Genomic DNA, 20,731 nt, shown 5'->3' with positions numbered 1-20,731 from the left:
TGTACTCGGGTACGAAGTTTCAGATGTCGGGTACACGATGTAGTGAAATGCTAAGGGTAGGGGAAGAAGTTTGGGATACAAACACTGCAAGGGCCCTGAAAGGGTTAACTCTGAGCCAAACTAACCATGCCTATGTATTGCACCAATATGTTTAGTTATGCAGCTAAGATTGTTTATCATGTTTTAATTTTACTTTATGTTATGCTGGTCACTGGTGATGCAGTCACTCATTCAACTATTAGCCACTGTGAGATTGAACTGTTTGCTATACACTTTGAAGGGACTGATTCCAAGTTGCTTCGCCTAGGGTTACATTATATTCAGCTTAAGAGTATTTTTTCCCTACTGGTACAACCAAGGGAACAACAGCACCCAATTTTATATCATTCATATTTATTCAACTGTTACATACCCACTTATACCTATAGAATTGTCAGGAACTCATTGCCCAGTTTTCAAATAGATATGCTAGTCAATTATACCTTAAGGAATGGAACACTGAATCAACAGCCGGATGTGGCGTCTCCGGAATACATTAGTGTAAATACTCATGACAGTAGAGATGTGATACAAAATCCCCATTCTAGAGGGTGTTATACCTTATTGGCTCCCAAGGCTGGGTTGTGTGTAACTGAATTGGTTGATATAGAGCACTTTTTTGTGTTCATGGGAGAGATGAGTTTTTTTTTTTTTTTTTTTTTTTCTCTATCCCCCTTCTCCCCGCCCTTTATCCCTCAGACCAGAATATGGAGGGGGTCGGAGTACTGGGGCCATCCCTTGATCACTAAATGACGGTAAGACTTATGTCCTGGAATGTGGGGGGGATTAACTCCCCCACTAAAAGGAGCATGATCCTGACACATTTGAGACGTTTAGGAACGGATATTGCGTTCCTACAGGAGACCCACCTCTCCGAGGAGGAACACGAGAGATTGAAAAGAGATTGGGTGGGTTCGGTGGAATATGTATCACACACTAGAGCTAGCAGGGGCGTAGCAATCTTACTGGGAAAAAGAGGCCAGACTGAGATACTGACTACACACAAGGACCCGGAGGGGCGATACTTGATAGTGCAGGTTAAAATTCACCAAAGAATATTGGTACTCTGCAATATTTACGCACCAAATTGCAAGTCTGCCGCATTTTGGACCAAACTTGTCCAGGACTTGACCCCATATGTAGGCATGGATGTGGTACTGGGGGGGGACTTCAATCTGGCCCCAAACCCTCTATGCGACAGAATGCAAGACCCGGATCGCCCTAGGGCAGGAAAGAGGCCTAACGGCAAGGGAACCTTTGAAAAGAAAGTGTTTTCCAGACTCACTGACTCCTTACAACTAGTAGACATCTGGAGGTTGAGAAACTCGGAGAGCAAGGATTTTACTTGCATATCTAGAGCGACCCCAACACTTTCTCGCATTGACCTCTTTATGATCTCCCCCAACATAATCCCGAAGGTCACTAGAACTAAAATACATAGCGTGGTGATCTCAGATCACGCCCCAGTTGAATTGGAATTTTCGGTGGGCCCTATTGTCACGAACAAGAACACGCTTAGATTTCCGAGTTATCTCTGCACCTCTGATGCCTTTGTCAAATATTTGGTCCATGCATGGAACGATTACTATACGGATAATCAGAACCATTTGGATACACCCGAATTGTTTTGGAATACAGCCAAAGCAGTATTAACGGGAAATATCATTTCCTATGTTGCCACATTACGTAGGAAACTCCAGGCTAAGCTGCAGAGCTTACAGGAGAACTTGACAGGGTCCTACCAGACCTATTGCAGGGATCCCAATCCCTCAACAAAAGACAAATATCTTACTTGTAAAGGGGACCTGGATGCATTTTTGCATCATCAAGCAGTGACACAGCTTCTCAAAACTAACGCCAAGTATTACCGAGGAGGTGACAGATCGGGCAAGCTATTGGCCTCCCTGACATCTCAACGGGAAATGCGCAAGCCTATTGCCGCTCTTAAATACGGCAATAAAACTCATAAATCTCCTCAAGCAATCGTGGATGTCCTGGCTAAATACTTCACTGATGTATATTCTTCTCAGAGGGTTCCTTCCGAGGAGTTTATCTCTTCCTTCTGGGAGGGCCTAGACTTACCGCAGATTAGTCAGGAACACTTAGAGGCTTTAAATGCAGCAATCTCTCCTGAGGAGATACTGAAAACAATCTCCTCTTTATCCAATGGTAAGGCGGCAGGCCCAGATGGGCTACCCATAGAATTTTACAAAACACTGAAAACTCAAGTCACCCCTACTCTGACTAAATTGTATAACTCATACTACAAAGAGTTGACTCCCCCTTCAAAGTTATTTACCATGGTGCATGTATCCTTGATACCAAAACCTGGAAAAAACCCGGAACTACCTGAATCTTATCGCCCTATTTCCCTTCTCGACTCCGACTACAAGATTTTGATGAAAATCTTGACGGACCGGCTAAAATTTATTCTCACAGAGATCATACACCCCGATCAGACTGGGTTCATGTGCAATAGATCCTCAGTAACCAATGTCAGGCGTGTTTTACATGCGATTGCACATTTCAAGGGCGGGTCGATAACGGAGAGAACACAGGATAAATCAGAGGCCTTCCTGCTGTCACTTGACGCAGAGAAGGCCTTTGACAGAGTGGTATGGAGCCACCTGTTCGACTCATTACGGCGCTTTGGCTTCTCAGGCTCCTTTTTGAAATTTATCTGCAATGTCTATGAGACTCCCTGGATTCATGTCATGGCAAATGGTCTGTTTTCTCCTCGCATTGTCTTACAGAGAGGTACTCGTCAGGGATGTCCCCTCTCTCCCCTCCTCTTCAATCTTGCTTTGGAGCCTCTGGCTATCAAACTGCGATCTGTATTTCCCGGCATCGCCATAGGCGAAGCAAACCTGCACTTAGCTATTTATGCGGATGATATGCTTCTATTTGTAGAGCACCCGGCAAAACATATTCCGAAAATTTTAGCAACAATAGAGGCCTTTGGATCTTTTTCGGGGTACCGAATAAATGAAGGCAAGTCAGAAATTTTATGGTTACGAAGGCATCCTATGCAGACTACTGCCTACCCATTTAAAGATGCCACCCCCAATATGACCTATCTGGGGATACGTTTATCGACAGACATTGATACCGTATATCATAATAACTTCTCCCGGGTTTGTAAGGACATCCAACAAACGCTAGAAGGATGGAAACGGCTACCTGTTTCCCTATCGGGACGAGTGGGCTTGATCAAGATGGTGATTCTGCCACGAATTTTATACCCCATCCTGATGTTACCCTTCCTATTAACAAAGCAGGACTTGGCTTTATATACTAAAGCCGTCACGAGTTTTCTCTGGAAAGGGGGTAAACCAAGAATAGCCATTGCAAAATTATGCGCATCCCCGTCTCAGGGAGGACTGGGACTACCCAACCTTAGACTATATAATTGGGCGGCCTTGGACCGTCTAGTGTTAGATTGGCAACTGAACACTTGTCATTTTTATGACATTGTACTAGAGGATTCTGCCACAGGTGACCATAGTCTAACCTACCTAACACATGCTCAACTCAGCAAGATCCCACTGGAAATAAAAGGCAACTTTCTTTATAAAGACACGCTAAAGGCCTGGCAGCTAACGCTGCGCCATATAGACCGGACCTATATGTCATCCAGAATGATCCCGCTGAGGCGGAATGCTGACTTCCCTCCAGGGATAGACACCTCTCCCTTTGCGCTATGGGAGGCGGTGGGCCTGCGCTCGGTGGGAGACTCCTTGGATCTGAATACAAAGAGCATCAAATCGTTTACCGACCTACAGAACCAATATCAAATACCTAAAACTCATTTCTATGCCTATTTACAGATGAGGCACTATGTCAATCAATTAATCACCATGGACCCACACTTTTGGGAACCCCATGCTCTCAACCCCTCCGTGGTCTCCTTTAAGTTAGGCAGATTTACAATCTCAGGTATATACAAATTATTAATTGGGAAGACCGAAACTAAAAATTTAGAGGCACTAGTAAACATATGGAGTAAAGATATAGATGAAGAAGATTTAACAACGATGATTCAGGGCAGCTTAGAAACAGTACGAAGGGCGACACTGTCTATGACGTTTAGAGAAACACAGGTCAGAATGTTGCATAGGGACTATCTGACGCCCCGCAGACTAACACTGACACTGACATAGCAAATGAATGCAGCAAGTGCAGATTAGGTGACCCCGACTTCCTTCACTATTTTTTTAAATGCCCCCGAGTGAGGCAGTTCTGGGGCAGGGTGGTCTTCTGGATAAACAATACCTTAGCAGTCAGAACTGATATTGGAATCAAACAAATTTGCTTTCTCGACTGGGAAGAACTAAGGCCCAGGCTGAGGCCGCTACTCACTACAATAATTCTGGTGGCTAGGAAAGTCATTCTGAAAGTATGGACCCTGACAGAGGCTCCATCGTTCATAGCGTTCAAACGATGCATACACCATCAGCTAATGGTAGAACAGCTAGACACCAAAATGGACACGAACAGACGACTCAGACATTTTCTGAATAAATGGCGGGAATACATTAGCACGCTGAATATTGATCAGCAAAAGCAGATTCTGCAGCCATTTGCTCAAACTGAGCTCATGCTGACTGCTTCATTGAGAGGGGAGTGGGGATTCCTGTACCAGTAAGAGGGCGGAGGGCGGCGGAGATCCCCCTTTTTTTTTTTTTTTTCTCTCATCCTCACCACGTATATTACATACAGTTCTTGCAATAAAGCAAAATGGCTATTGAGAAACTGAAGACTAAGAAGTGACTAGTTTTTGCACTGTTTTGTTTTGTTTCATTATGTTTATTAAAAAGTAAAATGAGGAGAAAAGAAGGGAAAGAAAATGCTAAAGGCAATGTCATAGTGAATTATCATTGACGACTGTAAATTATATTGGATCATTACTTTGATATTGTCTGAACTGTATCTTGTATGTCATGTATGTCATGTTATCTATTCTCCTCAATAAAAAATATATTTAAAAAAAAAAAAATATACATACTGTAAAACATATAGATCTTTTCTATGGACTATTTAGTTGCGAACACTGATTTGCATTGCACATATTTTACATTCCTTTGTTCTTCTCATATATATATTTATATGTGTGTGTATATATTTATTGGCTGGGTTATTAAACTGGAGCAAGAATTGATTCCGTATAGGAAAAGGCAAAAGTATTCCTGTCGAGGGTCTATTACTACACATAAAGCAACTGCTTGCTAATCAAATGGAACTGAGATCTTGCTCAAACATGAACTATAAACTAACCCTATAAGCACTATTGACTTTCTGGCATTTCAAGTGCTTACTAACGCCTCTGCATGGCTTCTAACACGGCTATATAATTACATTTTTGCATGTCTGATATAAGCTTGCTCATTTTTTCTTGCATGTGATATTGCGGTGTATCTCCCTGGACTCTATGTATTTATAGGTGGGGGTGTTTTCTTGACAACTTAGATCCCATTTACTTACCGGCCCAGAGTATACCTCCGTTTGAGCACAAACACAGGGGGTTCTGGCTGCAGCAGGGTGTATTTGAACAAGTAAACTCACTATCCTTAGTATCTAACAGTGCTTGAATTCTTATGCTTTATTACGCTCCTAGCTTGAAAATGGAGGACCATGTACCACCAATTTGATAACACTTTATTTAGTACAATAGGAGCAGTTATCTAACAACTTAGATTCCAATCTTTACCTGCCCAGGCTATACCTCCACACTGTACTTTGTGGGTTCTGTGTGCAGTAGGGTGTAGTTGATTAGTTAACTCTCCTATATATTTTTATTGTATCTTTATGGTATGTATGGCGCCTAGTTCTCACCCTGACCAGTCAGGTTCTTTTCTATGTAGATTTCTAGTGTCTACAAAAATATTCAAACTTGTCAATATATGTATGCACTTTAGTATATAATTGCTTTGCCAACATTTTTAGACTTTCTATACTGTGTGGGACTTGTGGTATGCCCACAGGGTTATATGCTACTGACTTTCAATAAAATACATTCTTTAATTTCTCCTGTTAAGTGTAGTCAGTCCACAGGTCATCCATTACTTATGGGATATTAACTCCTCCCCAACAGGAAGTGCAAGAGGATCACCCAAGCAGAGCTGCTATATAGCTCCTCCCCTCTACGTCACACCCAGTCATTCTCTTGCACCCAACTAATAGATAGGATGTGTGAGAGGACTGTGGTGATTAAACTTAGTTTTTATATCTTCAATCAAAAGTTTGTTATTTTAAACGGCACCGGAGTGTGTTGTTTTCTTCTCAGGCAGAATTTGAAGTTTGAGTTTTGTGTATGATCTTAGCGGACGTAACTAAGATCCATTTGCTGTTCTCGGCCATTCTGAGGAGTAAGGTAACTTCAGATCAGGGGACAGCGGGCAGGTTCACCTGCAAAGAGGTATGTTGCAGTATATTATTTTCTAAGGAATGGAATTGACTGAGAAAATACTGCTAATACCGATATAATGTAAGTACAGCCTTAAATGGAGTAGTAGCAACTGGTATCAGGCTGATATGTATGTATGTTTACACTTAAGTATTTCTGGGGAATGGCACTTCACTGGGAAAATACTGTATGCATATAACTTTTAGCCTAACTTGCAGTGTGAGCGACTAGCAGCAGGCTTTTAATGACATTTCATAAATTAGATTTTAAACGTTTGCTGGCATGTTAAATCGTTTAATTATCTGAGGTACTTGGTGAAAAATTGTTTTGGGCGTTATTTTCCACATGGCTGTCGTTTGTTTTAAATTAAAACAGTTTACTGAGCTTCCCTCACTGTTGTATTGTGAGTGGGAGGGGCCTATTTTGGCGCTTTTACTACGCATCAGAAATTCAGTCACAGTCTGCCTTTTTCTCCCTGCATGATCCAGGACGTCTCCACAGAGCTCAGGGGTCTTCAAAACTAGTTTTGAGGGAGGTAATCACTCACAGCAGACCTGTGAGACTGTGCTTTGACTGTGATAAAAACGCTTATATTTTCAATTGTTATCCGTTTTTTCTGATATTAAGGGTTAATCATCCATTGCTAATAAGTGCAATCCTTTGCTAAATTTATGCTTTTTACTGTGAAAATTTGATTTCTATAACTAATCCGGTTCATTGTTATTCAACTGTGACAGTTTTTGTGTGCTTCTTAAAGGCACAGTAACGTTTTGCATATTGCTTGTAAATTTAGTTGAAAAGTATTTCCAAGCTTGCTAGTCTAATTGCTAGTTTGTTTAAACATGTCTGACACAGAGGAATCTCTTTGTGCAATATGTTCAAAAGCCAAGGTGGAGCCCAATAGAAATTTATGTACTAATTGCATTGATGCTACTTTAAATAAAAGTCAATCTGTACATGTTAAGCAACATTCACCAGACAACGAGGGGGAAGTTATGCCGACTAACTTGCCTCACGTGTCAGTACCTGCATCTCCCGCTCAGGAGGTGCGTGATATTGTAACGCCAAGTACATCAGGGCGGCCATTACAAATCACTCTACAAGACATGGCTAATGTTATGACTGAAGTTTTGTCTAAATTGCCAGAACTTAGGGGTAAACGAGATCACTCTGGGGTGAGAACAGAGTGCGCTGATAATGCTAGGGCCATGTCTGATACTGCGTCACAATTTGCAGAGCATGAGGACGGTGAGCTTCATTCTGCGGGTGACGGATCTGATCCAAATAAACTGGATTCAGACATTTCAAATTTTAAGTTTAAGCTGGAAAACCTCTGTGTATTACAAGGGGAGGTGTTAGCGGCTCTGAATGATTGTAACACAGTTGCAATCCCAGAGAAAATGTGTAGGTTGGATAAATATTTTGCGGTACCGACGAGTACTGACGTTTTTCCTATACCTAAGAGACTTACTGAAATTGTTACTAAGGTGGAGGGAGCAGTTTCCACTTTAGCTAAGTGTACCACTATCCCGGTGGAGGATAGTTGTGCCTTCTCAGATCCAATGGATAAAAAGTTAGAGGGTTACCTTAAGAAAATGTTTGTTCAACAAGGTTTTATATTGCAACCCCTTGCATGCATTGCGCCTGTCACGGCTGCGGCAGCATTTTGGTTTGAGTCTCTGGAAGAGACCCTTGACTCAGCGCCATTAGATGAGATTACACACAAGCTTAAAACCCTTAAGCTAGCTAATTCATTTATTTCTGATGCCGTAGTACATTTAACTAAACTTACGGCTAAGAATTCCGGATTCGCCATTCAGGCACGCAGAGCGCTGTGGCTAAAATCCTGGTCAGCTGATGTAACTTCTAAATCTAAATTACTTAACATACCTTTCAAGGGGCAGACTTTATTCGGGCCCGGTTTGAAAGAAATTATCGCTGATATTACGGGAGGTAAAGGCCATGCCCTGCCTCAAGACAGAGCCAAACCTAGGGCTAGACAGTCTAATTTTCGTGCCTTTCGTAACTTCAAGGCAGGAGCAGCATCAACTTCCTCTGCTCCAAAACAGGAAGGAGCTGTTGCTCGCTACAGACAAGGCTGGAAACCTAACCAGACCTGGAACAAGGGCAAGCAGGCCAGAAAACCTGCTGCTGCCCCTAAGACAGCATGAAGTGAGGGCCCCCGATCCGGAAACGGATCTAGTGGGGGGCAGACTCTCTCTCTTCGCCCAGGCTTGGGCAAGAGATGTCCAGGATCCCTGGGCGTTGGAGATCATATCTCAGGGATATCTTCTGGACTTCAAAGCTTCTCCTCCACAAGGGAGATTTCACCTTTCAAGGTTGTCAACAAACCAGATAAAGAAAGAGGCGTTTCTACGCTGTGTACAAGACCTTTTACTAATGGGAGTGATCCACCCAGTTCCGCGGTCGGAACACGGACAAGGGTTTTACTCAAATCTGTTTGTGGTTCCCAAAAAAGAGGGAACCTTCAGACCAATATTGGATTTAAAGATCCTAAACAAATTCCTAAGAGTTCCATCGTTCAAAATGGAAACTATTCGGACAATCTTACCCATGATCCAAAGAGGTCAGTACATGACCACAGTGGATTTAAAGGATGCTTACCTTCACATACCGATTCACAAAGAACATTACCGGTATCTAAGGTTTGCCTTCCTAGACAGGCATTACCAGTTTGTAGCTCTTGCCTTCGGGTTGGCTACGGCTCCAAGAATCTTTACAAAGGTTCTGGGCTCTCTTCTGGCGGTACTAAGAACGCGAGGAATTTCGGTAGCTCCGTACCTAGACGACATTCTGATTCAAGCGTCAAGCTTCCAAACTGCCAAGTCTCATACAGAGTTAGTACTGGCATTTCTAAGGTCGCATGGGTGGAAAGTGAACGAGGAGAAGAGTTCTCTCTTACCACTCACAAAAGTTCCCTTCTTGGGGACTCTTATAGATTCTGTAGAAATGAAAATTTACCTGACAGAGGACAGGTTAACAAAGCTTCTAAATGCTTGCCGTGTCGTTCATTCCATTCAACACCCGTCAGTGGCTCAATGCATGGAGGTAATCGGCTTAATGGTAGCAGCAATGGACATAGTTCCTTTTGCACGCCTGCACCTCAGACCGCTGCAATTGTGCATGCTAAGTCAGTGGAATGGGGATTACTCAGATTTGTCCCCTACGCTGAATCTGGATCAAGAGACCAGAGATTCTCTTCTATGGTGGCTTTTTCGGCCACATCTGTCCAGGGGGATGCCCTTCAGCAGGCCAGACTGGACAATTGTAACAACAGACGCCAGCCTACTAGGTTGGGGCGCTGTCTGGAATTCCCTGAAGGCTCAGGGATCATGGACTCAAGAGGAGAGTCTCCTTCCAATAAACATTCTGGAATTGAGAGCAGTTCTCAATGCCCTTCTGGCTTGGCCTCAGTTAGCAACTCTGAGGTTCATCAGGTTTCAGTCGGACAACATCACGACTGTGGCTTACATCAATCATCAGGGAGGGACAAGGAGTTCCCTAGCGATGATGGAAGTATCAAAGATAATTCGCTGGGCAGAGTCTCACTCTTGCCACCTGTCAGCGATCCACATCCCAGGAGTGGAGAACTGGGAGGCGGATTTCCTAAGTCGCCAGACTTTTCATCCGGGGGAGTGGGAACTTCATCCGGAGGTCTTTGCCCAAATACTTCGACGTTGGGGCAAACCAGATATGGATCTCATGGCGTCTCGCCAGAACGCCAAGCTTCCTTGTTACGGGTCCAGGTCCAGGGACCCGGGAGCGGTCCTGATAGATGCCTTGACAGCACCTTGGACCTTCAGGATGGCTTATGTGTTTCCACCCTTCCCGATGCTTCCTCGTTTGATTGCCAGGATCAAACAGGAGAAAGAATTGGTGATTCTAATAGCGCCTGCGTGGCCACGCAGGACCTGGTATGCAGATCTAGTGGACATGTCATCCTGTCCACCTTGGTCTCTGCCTCTGAGACAGGACCTTCTAATTCAGGGTCCTTTCAAACATCAAAATCTAATTTCTCTGAAGCTGACTGCATGGAAATTGAACGCTTGATTTTATCAAAGCGTGGATTTTCGGAGTCAGTAATTGATACCTTAATACAGGCTAGGAAACCTGTTACCAGGAAAATTTACCATAAGATATGGTGCGAATCCAAGAGTTACTCATGGAGTATGGTTAGGATTCCTAGGATATTGTCTTTTCTACAAGAAGGTTTAGAAAAGGGTTTATCTGCAAGTTCTTTAAAGGGACAGAGCTCAGCTCTGTCCATCCTTTTACACAAACGTCTGTCAGAAGTTCCAGACGTTCAGGCTTTTTGTCAGGCTTTGGCTAGGATTAAGCCTGTGTTTAAGACTGTAGCTCCACCGTGGAGCTTAAATTTAGTTCTTAACGTTTTACAGGGTGTTCCGTTTGAACCCCTTCATTCCATTGATATCAAGCTGTTATCTTGGAAAGTTCTGTTTTTAATGGCTATTTCCTCGGCTCGTAGAGTCTCTGAGTTATCAGCCTTACATTGTGATTCTCCTTATCTGATTTTTCATTCAGATAAGGTAGTTCTGCGTACTAAACCTGGGTTCTTACCTAAGGTAGTCACTAACAAGAATATCAATCAAGAGATTGTTGTTCCATCATTGTGCCCTAACCCTTCTTCAAAGAAGGAACGACTTCTGCACAATCTAGACGTAGTCCGTGCCCTGAAATTTTATTTACAGGCAACTAAGGATTTTCGCCAAACTTCTTCCCTGTTTGTCGTTTATTCTGGACAGAGGAGAGGTCAAAAAGCATCTGCTACCTCTCTATCCTTTTGGCTTCGTAGCATAATACGTTTAGCCTATGAGACTGCTGGACAGCAACCTCCTGAAAGGATTACAGCTCATTCTACTAGAGCTGTGGCTTCCACTTGGGCCTTTAAGAATGAGGCCTCTGTTGAACAGATTTGCAAGGCTGCAACTTGGTCTTCTCTTCATACTTTTTCCAAATTTTACAAATTTGACACTTTTGCTTCTTCTGAGGCTGTTTTTGGGAGAAAGGTTCTTCAGGCAGTGGTTCCTTCCGTATAAAGATCCTGCCTGTCCCTCCCGTCATCCGTGTACTTTAGCTTTGGTATTGGTATCCCATAAGTAATGAATGACCCGTGGACTGACTACACTTAACAGGAGAAAACATAATTTATGCTTACCTGATAAATTCCTTTCTCCTGTAGTGTAGTCAGTCCACGGCCCGCCCTGTTTTTTATGGCAGGTCTAAATTTTAAATTATACTCCAGTCACCACTGCACCCTATAGTTTCTCCTTTCTCGTTTGGTTTTCGGTCGAATGACTGGGTGTGACGTAGAGGGGAGGAGCTATATAGCAGCTCTGCTTGGGTGATCCTCTTGCACTTCCTGTTGGGGAGGAGTTAATATCCCATAAGTAATGGATGACCCGTGGACTGACTACACTACAGGAGAAAGGAATTTATCAGGTAAGCATAAATTATGTTTTTTATTCAATTGAGGAGCCCTTATTTCTAAAAGAGTGCTGAATTCCCTGTCTTTTATTAACAACATTTTAATTTTGTTTATCTTTTTCTTACAGTTCCATAATACATTTAACTAAGGGTCTGCACCATTGGCCTATCAGGCAATTTTATAAGGACTGCTGCATGAATTACATCAGTCACTTTTCTATAGCTCCCATCTACTAGCATTTGCTTCCCCTCTAACTTCTGCTTGATATATATATATATATATATATATATATATATATATATCATCCAACAGATTATAAGGCACTCGCAGGGTCTTTAGTCAAAGAAATCTATTTATTTGTTTAGTCAAAGAAATCTATTTATTCGTTAACAAATAAATAGATTTCTTTGACTAAAGACCCTGTGAGTGCCTTCCTATCTGTTGGATGCTGTGTATTACTTTGAAGTGCTCCTAGGGCTACTCAGGCTGTTAGCCTCATCGTTATTACCAGGAGTGGTATACATGTATATCTATGGATATACATGTAACAGTATAGGTATATATAGATATATATAGAAATATGTATTTACAATAAAAAGGACATCAACTAATATGAGCACAAACCAACCCGCACAAAGAGCTTTCATCTAGTGAAGTTAATGTGTGAGTTAATCTAGCTCTTAATAATAAGGTGGAGATATTCGCTTTCAAAAGAAAGTTAGCCACACTGGAGGTGGTAAAATGTAAAACATTAACATAATGTTTATGCTCAGATCTTCTTTATACTTAGAACTTATACAGTGTGTACATACTTTCATTGGAAACGTTTCTAGTAGTTAAAGGACCCGTAAATACAGCAAATTTGCATAATCAACAAATGCATGATAAAAAGACAACGCAATAGCACTTAGTCTGAACTTCAAATGAGTAGTAGAATTTTTCTGACAAATTTCAAAGTTATGTCTATTTCCACCACTCCTGTATCATGTGACAGCCATCAGCCAATAACAAATGCATATACGTATATGCTGTGAATTCTTGCACATGCTCAGTAGGAACTGGTGACTCAAAAAGTGTAAAAATTAAAAAGACATTTTGTGCACATTTTGTTAATGGAAGTAAATTGGAAAGTTGTTAAAAAAAATTGCATGTTCTATCTGAATAATTAAAGTTTAATTTTGGCTCGAGAGTCTCTTTAAGGGGCTTTTGGATTTTACTTGATCATCTGCCTCAAATCAATATGTTTTCACTCATATTTGTATCTATTATTTATCTATCTTTATCTATCTATCCTACTCTATCATGTCTACGACTGTAGTAATTTATTAACTAGTATGATGAATAGGCACTGTATATGACAATAGCTGGTATTTAACTTTTTTGGTTAAATTAATGTTGTATGGGCTTGTAGAATCATGATCGGATAAGCTAAGCAAGATAGCTAACATTTGTTTCTTTAAAGGGACAGTCAACACTTCCGTTAACATGATTTGGTATTGAAAATAAAAAAATGAAGACCTGCCTGCACTATACCCCTCCTGCCTTGCCGCCTTGCTTCTGTCCTAATCAGCGTTGCTAACTTCTCTAATAGCCGGTAAATATGGCAGCCGAACTCCCCCCCACCGTTACGTAGCTGCCTTCTTCTTCAACTGATAAGCAAATCAGGATCCAGTCCTAGGACAGAAATTACACGCGCTGCCATATTTACTGGGTATTAGAGTAGTTAGCGACGCTGATTAGGACAGAAGCAAGGCGGCAAGGCAGGAGGGGTATAGTGCAGGCGGATCTCCGTTTTTTATGTTCAGTATCAAATCATGTTAAATGAAGTGTTGACTGTCCCTTTAATCTGGTAAATTAGTACATTTAATATGGTGTGTTATTGTAAGACTAATTTAAGGCACACAATATCTCCAGAGGACAGGTATCAGCATCTACAGCAAATTTCATTACCTGCTTAAAATGTAGCATTTACATAAAAGACTGAATAACCCTTGTTATGATAAAATAGCACCATTGTATGCCCATAAATTACTATATATATATATATGTGCTGAAAGATGTGTGTAGGTATGGCACTGAAGATCCGCCCTAAAAATAAATCTAAACTAGAGTGTATGACTGGCTGTCTTCGAATGTCTATCCAGTGTGAAATGTGCCCCCAAGTACTCTTCACCTGATAGATATAAAATGTGAATAAATAGGAAAAGGGAATATATTCAAATGGCGCCACACTCTGGAAAATAGCCCAATGTGTAGTGTATGCTGCAATTGGGGTGAAAGGACTATATAATATAGTGTTAGCACTGATATATAGAGACCAAGCACAAGAGAATGATATTGTGAGAGAATCACTGTAATAGTAATATGATATAATTACTCCTCCATGTATGTCAAATTTATACCTCCCACATGTAATATTGTGGTAAAAAATGAATGAATGTATTAGATCAATGGAGCAATAAATATGTACTCGTGCTAGTATTAGTTTAGATTATGACAGATAATGAGGATGTTAAACCACTCTTCCGTTATGATAATAGTGGCCAGGATCACAAGAAACTGACTGTAATACTGATTGTATATTGGATAAAATATAAATAAAAAATAATAATAAGTGATAAATATTGGATAAAAAAGGGGCAACAAAATATCTGGACAAATAAGACACAGTAGAAAAATAATAAACGTCCAAAAACAAATGTAAACTCCTATAGATTAATATAGCTATAGTCCATATCTAATAAGCAGATCTTAAAGTAGATAGTTCCTCAGTCCACAACGTGCCCGTTGGGAGCCTACTTACACTCCACCTCAATCTCATGAGGTAAGTGCCGCGTAGTGTACAGATAAGTCTCCTTCCCGGTGTCAGCTGTAAACTCGAGGTGCGTTATCCTTTCAATACTGATCTCTCCTCTCACTGCTCTTGTATGTCTATTCCATTCTATCAGAAATCTCTTTTTAGCATCGTTGACTCCTTGAAAATGAATTTCAGCCTAGAACTAGTGCCGCTGTGAAGGATGCAGGAATCCCAATGATGTCTTCAGAACCTACTGCTCTTCATTGGCTGACTGTCCTCTGTACTGCTCAGGAGCTGGAATGATTAGGGTGTTTATCTGCTGCTCTTCATTGGCTGACTGTCCTCTGTACTACTCAGGAGCTGCAAAGATTAGGGTTCTGCTGACACCGGGAAGGAGACTTATCTGTAAACTATGCGGCACTTACCTCATGAGATTGAGGTGAAGGAGTGTAAGTAGGCTCCCAACGGGCACGTTGTGGACTGAGGAACTATCTACTTTAAGATCTGCTTATTAGATATGGACTATAGCTATATTAATCTATAGGAGTTTACATTTGTTTTTGGACGTTTATTATTTTTCTACTGTGTCTTATTTGTCCAGATATTTTGTTGCCCCTTTTTTATCCAATATTTATCACTTATTATTATTTTTTATTTATATTTTATCCAATATACAATCAGTATTACAGTCAGTTTCTTGTGATCCTGGCCACTATTATCATAACGGAAGAGTGGTTTAACATCCTCATTATCTGTCATAATCAAAACTAATACTAGCACGAGTACATATTTATTGCTCCATTGATCTAATACATTCATTTTTTACCACAATATTACATGTGGGAGGTATAAATTTGACATACATGGAGGAGTAATTATATCATATTACTATTACAGTGATTCTCTCACAATATCATTCTCTTGTGCTTGGTCTCTATATATCAGCGCTAACACTATATTATATAGTCCTTTCATCCCCAATTGCAGCATACACTACACATTGGGCTATTTTCCAGAGTATGGCGCCATTTGAATATATTCCCTTTTCCCTTTTCCTATTTATTCACACACATATATATATATATATATATATATATATATATATATATATTCCATATACAAAATATTTTTTAATTTGTCACACACACATTACTATTTACTGTTTGTTATTGCAAATTGCACATATTTGTACAAAAATGTAATCGTACTGGAACTCTACTTGATATTGTTTTACAGGTAACCCTTACTGCAGAGACAAAGTGTCGCTACATTACTTGGCGAAGGAAAAAATTATACTTGCTATTTGCAAAGCATCGTTTCATCTCCAGACTTTTTTCAATGTTGATAAGGGGAGACATTGCAGAAAAACTATATGCTTTGAATGAAAAGGTTTTTGTGGACAGCGGTGTTCGATTTGACATCAGGCTTCCTAACTATTATCACATGACATTATCAGATGATTCACACCCAACAACACCCATCATCCGTGTACAGAACTTCTCAGCAAGGAGACATGTGACAAATAGACCGTGAAAAGCTGTACTCTACCCATAACTTTGTCATTCCCAGAGCCAAAGGGGCAAAATGAAGAACAGTAGCAGACAATCATCTTCATCAATGCATATCAAAGTTAACACTGGATCGAAAGTGCCATTTTTATTATTTGTAACATAAGACATTATTTTTTAATGTTATTTTTATAAGGACAGCACATTGTCTATTAATAATCTATGTTACATTTGGTTTCATTTACATGATCTTTTATGTTTTATTTAATTACAAAATGTAGTTGCAAGACCAGATTAGTAATAAAAAAAAAAACAAAAAAAACAAAATGTTGCTAAGTAAGTTAATCATACTGTTCAGCCATAATGTATAGCACCTTGATTCCTTGAAAATGGTTTTACTAAAATATATTGATGGTTTGCAGCAAACAGAATATATTGCCATTTACTGTTGGTACTTATGTGTATACTCCTTCATCTTAAAACTTTAGTCAATAATGTTAAATACTTTTCATGTTTCATTTATTTCATTGACCAATTATTTGCCAACAGGTTATGGTAAGGGTTATAGGTAACTAGTCCAATTTTCCTCAGTAATTTACTTTATTTATTTTGGTTCATAGATTCAACAATTTTCTAGCTTTTAAGATTTGTTTTCAGTTATGTTTTTTTGCAAAATGTAACTGCAAGATAGAAAATGTATGTATTATGGGTAAATAGACTTTTTTTTTCAATTTCACTGTGATGACTTTAGTTTAAACCAAGAAAATTGTCTCATAAACGGATTGTAACTGTTTATAGTCTAATGGCAAAATGTTTATTTTGCTAAACTACATCTGCAAACATTTTAGATAAATTGGCCATAAAGAAAGAACATCTTTATAAAGATAATCATCATATTGTAGGATCTGTATAAGCAGAATTTTGTGCTCAAATCTAGCTGTGACTGTTGACATTAAAACAAGGGCCCAAATATGTGTTAATAAATTATTAGTAGTAATTAGTTTCTAAAATGTCCAGAGAAGTACAAAGCTAAATTCAATTAGTGTTGGAATATACATTAAAGGGACACTGAACCCAATTTTTTATTCCATGATTCAGATAGGGCATGCAATTTTAAGCAACTTTCTAATTTACTCCATTATCAATTTTTCTATGTTCTCTTGCTATCTTTATTTGAAAAAGAAGGCATCTAAGCTAAGGAGCCAGCCAATTTTTGGTTCAGACACTGGACAGCACTTGTTTATTGGTGGTTGAATTTATCCACCAATCAGCATGAACAACCCAGGTTGTTCACCAAAAATGGGCCGGCATCTAAGCTTACATTCTTGCTTTTCAAATAAAGATACCAAGAGAATAAAAAATGTGATAATAGGTGTAAATTAGAAAGTTGCTTAAAATGCATGCTTCTATCTGAGTCACAAAAGAAAAAATGTGGGTTTAGTGTCCCTTTAATTAATGTAAATGAAGGCACATGTGCACATAAACTACTTTTTAATATACACTAGCTTGTGAAATAGGTATAGAAGAACATTTTGTCCCAAGATTGTTGAACAGTCATGTTGCATATGACTTAATATTAGCAGATATGTGATCTTTCTGTGATAAAAATGATTAATTTCAGAACTACTCAGTCTGCTTGAGGACAGGAGTCTTATACTTCTGCATTACTCTATAGCGGTAAAACATTAAAATCATACATCAGCAGTTAAGCACCGCCTAAACATTGTCATTTTTGTTTTACAAATTACAGCCTTTAGCAAAGCAAAAGTAGATCAGAGAAATACCTCATGAAAAGTCTGGTAGAATCTATGTTGATGGTCTGTATCCAATTACAGACAGATGTAGGTGAGATTTTGCTCTGTGGTAACCAATCACTGTGTAAACATTTGCATTCTTAGATACATTTCCTCGCACTTAATGGAGTCACTTCAACCTCTCTGGAGGGAGTTGAACAATCTTTTCAGAAATGTTTTACAGCAATAGCCATACAAATAAATAATGAATGTATACTGCAGTATTGTTTTATTTTCCTTCATCAAACATTTTACAGGCAGTTTCAGTGTTGAGTTGAATGTCTTTTAAAATAAATAAACTTTGAACAACCAATCAGTAGTATGCCAAGCAGGTATTATTATCTGTAGATATAAACCAATCCCCTTTCTTGCTTAGTTACGCTAATAGAAGCTTAGGAGCGTGCACGTCTTTATTAATCTATGGCAGAAGTATTTGCAATTATGTATAACATTAAAATAAACTTTGTTGCAAACACAGCTGCCAGATGGCTAAAGACATGTGCATACTCCTGAGTATCATTTTGAAACCTTTTGATTTTCTATATATTATTTAAGATATTAGGGAAATAATTGAATAAACTTCCATATGTAGGATGGCCAATGCCTCCTTTGTATTTTTTATTTTTGTTTTTTTTTAACATGAAATCAATAAAATACATTATGAAAGGGAAGAGTCCGCTCATGTCTTGTTCCCTGTAAGACCTCAAATAATAGAATTACAAGGAACAGGACCAGAGCAGAAGGTTCCATAATATGAAATATGTAATAAAAGTAGTGTTATCAATGCAAGAAATCTGTATTGGAAACAGAATGTAGCCCAATGGTTCGTCCTGGCATCCTTCTCTGTGAAGGCCCACCACAGATCCCAAAGTTAGTCAAAAAACGTTTAAATCTGGCATTAAGTTCAATTATGCATGCATAAAATGTAAATGTATTGAGAAGTTTATATATATACAAAATTAAATCTATAAAACTAAATTCAAGATGCCAAAATTTTGTCAACATAAAGAAATATTTACTATGGATGTGTGGCACAGGGCTGCATAACGGATCTAAATATAGCACTAGCTTGTGCTGCTAGGAAAATCTGTCATAAAACGTATGCCAAGAATTTACCACACCACAAACCTTGTCAGCCGTAACTTATTTTATAAAAAGCAGTAAAATGTAAGTAAGTGTATGTGTGAGTGTGTGTGTATATAACACATACGCATAAAGAGAAGCACTCAACCAGGAACAAGGAGTGAACAGTGTCTCAGTAGTTGTTTTTTTGACAGGTCATTACCTAGTAACAGCTTCTTTTTGCCAAATTGTGATTTTCACAGAGGAGACCTTCCTGCGCTATATTAGTATGATCCTGCTTATAAAATATTGTTCAGCCCCAAAACACCATGCAATAAGGAACATGGCAACCCCAGACAATTATTTTGGCTTTCTGTGGACATCATCAATGAGGTGCGGCTCTATCCCTCTAGGCACATTGGGCAGGAAGTCCACGTTTGGTTTCCCCATCACGATTAGGGACACTTTCCCCAGGGTGATAATATGCATGTACACAAAGGAGAATTGTCTGGTATTTCAGGGCTGGACCATCCTTCATAGACGGGATTAGACTGATATACTTCAGGAAAGTTTTCCTCTGTGAAAAGCACAACTGGGCTAAAAGATGCTGATCCTAGGTGGTGACCTGCTAAAGAACAAGCTACTGAGTCATTGGTCATTCCTGGTTGAGTCTCTCTCTCTCTCTTTTTATCTACAGGTATTCAGAAATAAATGAATGTGAAAAATCTCTTTGGATAACTCCGGATTTCTATTACCTGCATCTTATCTTATCTTATTTTTATTTAATACCGAAAAATTATCACATTATTCACACTTAGGATCTTTAGAGTTTTTTTGGAGCTTTTTTACAGCTTTCTCACATTTTTTATACACCACTTTTTTATATATTTTTTTGTATTTACATTTTTCAAACTTTTTTTTTTTTTTTATTATAATATTTTTTTTTTGGGGGGGCGTCACCAAGCACGAGGCACTTTATAGATTGTTTTTGGTTCTACACTACTGTTTTAAGGATTATCACACCACTGATGAACTTTTAATGGACTTTTAATAGACAGTATCAGGTCTCACTTGATGAACTTTTATTAGACATTAACAAGTTCCACACTAAGCTGTGTAAGGGAATCCATTGATACCATATTCACCCATTCCATTATTGATTTCATTATTGATTTACATCTTGTTCAATATTGGTTAGGCACATTGGGCAGGAAGTCCACGTTTGGTTTCCCCATCACCATTAGGGACACTTTTCCCCAGGGTGATAATATACATGTATATACTTCAGGAAAGTTTTCCTCTGTGAAAAGCACAACTGGGCTAAAAGATGCTGATCCTAGGTGGTGACCTGCTAAAGAACAAGCTACTGAGCCATTGATCATTCCTGGTTGCGTCTCTCTCCCTCTCCCCTCTTCTCCTCTCTCCACTCTCCACTCTTTTCTCTCTCAATCTTATCTCTCTCCTCTATATATATCTATAGCTATATCTATCTATCTATCTATCTATCTATCTCTCTCTCTCTCTCTATTAATGTGTCCTTCAGTTATTTGATAGATCAAAATGAAATTGCTGATCCAAACACCCAATTATTTATAAATAAAAATCATGGTATTATTAATATTGAGTACAAAGAAAATCCAGCAGCACCACAATGGTTATCTT

At 39.4% G+C, this 20,731-nt stretch overlaps 1 protein-coding gene across 2 annotated transcripts in view; it reads left to right on the top strand.

The window, feature by feature from the left end:
* The window catches only part of POPDC3 (popeye domain containing 3), a 202,485-nt gene extending 184,165 nt beyond the window's left edge, over positions 1–18,320 (top strand). For both annotated transcript variants that reach the window (XM_053710586.1, XM_053710587.1), the window contains one exon: positions 15,943–18,320. In XM_053710586.1, coding sequence (XP_053566561.1) covers positions 15,943–16,239 — 297 coding nt within the window. In that variant the 3' untranslated portion in view covers positions 16,240–18,320. The remainder of the gene's footprint in view (positions 1–15,942) is intronic.
* The last annotated feature ends 2,411 nt before the right edge of the window (positions 18,321–20,731 follow it).

The sequence above is a fragment of the Bombina bombina genome, chromosome 4 (assembly GCF_027579735.1).
Source record: "Bombina bombina isolate aBomBom1 chromosome 4, aBomBom1.pri, whole genome shotgun sequence".
In the NCBI taxonomy this organism is placed as follows: Eukaryota; Metazoa; Chordata; class Amphibia; order Anura; family Bombinatoridae; genus Bombina; species Bombina bombina.
This window is presented reverse-complemented; position numbering and strand designations above follow the sequence as displayed.